This window comes from Pygoscelis adeliae, unplaced genomic scaffold (genome assembly GCF_000699105.1).
Source record: "Pygoscelis adeliae isolate BGI_AS28 unplaced genomic scaffold, ASM69910v1 Scaffold597, whole genome shotgun sequence".
Taxonomy (NCBI): Eukaryota; Metazoa; Chordata; class Aves; order Sphenisciformes; family Spheniscidae; genus Pygoscelis; species Pygoscelis adeliae.
In genome coordinates, this window is record NW_008825148.1 from 250,765 (window position 1) to 251,987 (window position 1,223).

Sequence of the window (1,223 nt, forward strand, 5' to 3'; positions counted from 1 at the left end):
GTGGACACAGCCACAGCCGTTCCTTTCTCGCTGCTCCCCTACTCTCGCAATAGCGTTGCCTCGAGAACCTACGGGCAGGAGTTACACCAAGCAGCAGCTTCCAGCCTCTGCGGCAGGAGCCAGCAGTGAAGAAGCTTCCACGGAGACCGGCAGGTGCTCCGACAACAACCGGCCAGGAACAACGACGGGGCGAAAAAAAGCAGCATCTTCTGCAGCTGACCCCTCCCCAAAGACCCCTGTACCATAGTCGGGACATGGAAGGGGACCTACACCTTGCCACACACTGCTTTCCTACCAATAAGGAGCCTGGGTCTCTGAGTGCCGCCAGGTCTGCAGGTGAGAAAGGACCAGGGTGGCAGCCCGAGAGGTGCCAAGATGCTCCCAGGCCCTGTTGGCACTCTTCACGGCATGGGAGGGAGGGCGGATCATGCCCACGTGGCAGATCTTGTAGTTCCTCCCATGGTTGTTGTCCCAGTGGGTCTCCTGTCCGCACTGGAAAGAGATGCAGAACTCTGTGGCCCTGCAGGAGACAGATGGCTTGGGCAGGGCAAGCTCAAAAGAGAAGGTGTCTGTGTCAGCTGAGCTGTAAGTGCTATGCATGTACTGGCAGGAGATGTCCCGGAAGCTCTTCCAGCCATCAAAGGTGATGCGGACCACGACTTTCTTCTCGTACTCAATGTTTCTGACCTTCACTGTCCCTGACAGGGCACGGTCCTGGATCAGGCAGTTCTCCAGGCAGACACGGTTGCTGTGTAGGCGGCTGCGGAAAGTGGTGTAGTCTGCAGAGGGCTGTGGGAAGTCCAGCACATACCTGCACACTTCTGGGTGTGAGTCCCGCAGTCTAGGTCGGAAGCAGGCAAGGTCAGACAGGGCATGCTGCAAGTCACAGAGGTCCTCCTCAATCTTTGAGAAGAAGCGGACAGCCGTCAGCGAGAGCCCCTTCATGTCAGCAAACACGACTCTCTTCTTCTGGCCCTTGGAGCTCTTGGTGCTATCTTGCCGCTCGGGCTCAGGTTCTGGGCTCAGCTTCTGGTTGAGACAGGATCGGAGGGGTTTGCGCCCCCGGTTGCCCCGCAGCTCCTCATAGGAGTTCAGCAGCTTGCGGATGGGGGGCGAGTGGCTCAGGCAGAGCCGCATGGCCAGGTCCACGGGCACGGCTGGGGGGGCGATGGCCCTCGCGCTATACACCTGGAAAAGCCTAGAGGCGAAGAGGGGGTCAGGCG

At 59.4% G+C, this 1,223-nt stretch overlaps 2 protein-coding genes across 2 annotated transcripts in view; both read right to left on the reverse strand.

Moving 5' to 3' along the window:
- Positions 1 to 291: 291 nt before the first annotated feature.
- On the reverse strand, positions 292 to 1,153 carry LOC103920549 (protein phosphatase 1 regulatory subunit 3C-B-like). The gene has a single exon (XM_009328296.1). It carries the CDS (start codon positions 1,135 to 1,137, stop codon positions 292 to 294), a length of 846 nt encoding a protein of 281 aa, XP_009326571.1. The 5' UTR covers positions 1,138 to 1,153.
- The window catches only part of GINS4 (GINS complex subunit 4 (Sld5 homolog)), a 9,956-nt gene continuing 9,841 nt past the window's right edge, over positions 1,109 to 1,223 (reverse strand). Inside the window, exon 8 of the mRNA XM_009328295.1 lies at positions 1,109 to 1,198. Within this exon, the coding sequence (XP_009326570.1) occupies positions 1,122 to 1,198 (77 nt within the window). The 3' untranslated portion in view covers positions 1,109 to 1,121. The remainder of the gene's footprint in view (positions 1,199 to 1,223) is intronic.

Bases quoted from the DNA above. Each gene is read 5' to 3' on its own strand.
- LOC103920549 (XM_009328296.1), bottom strand. From the start codon at position 1,137: ATGCGGCTCTGCCTGAGCCACTCGCCCCCCATCCGCAAGCTGCTGAAC.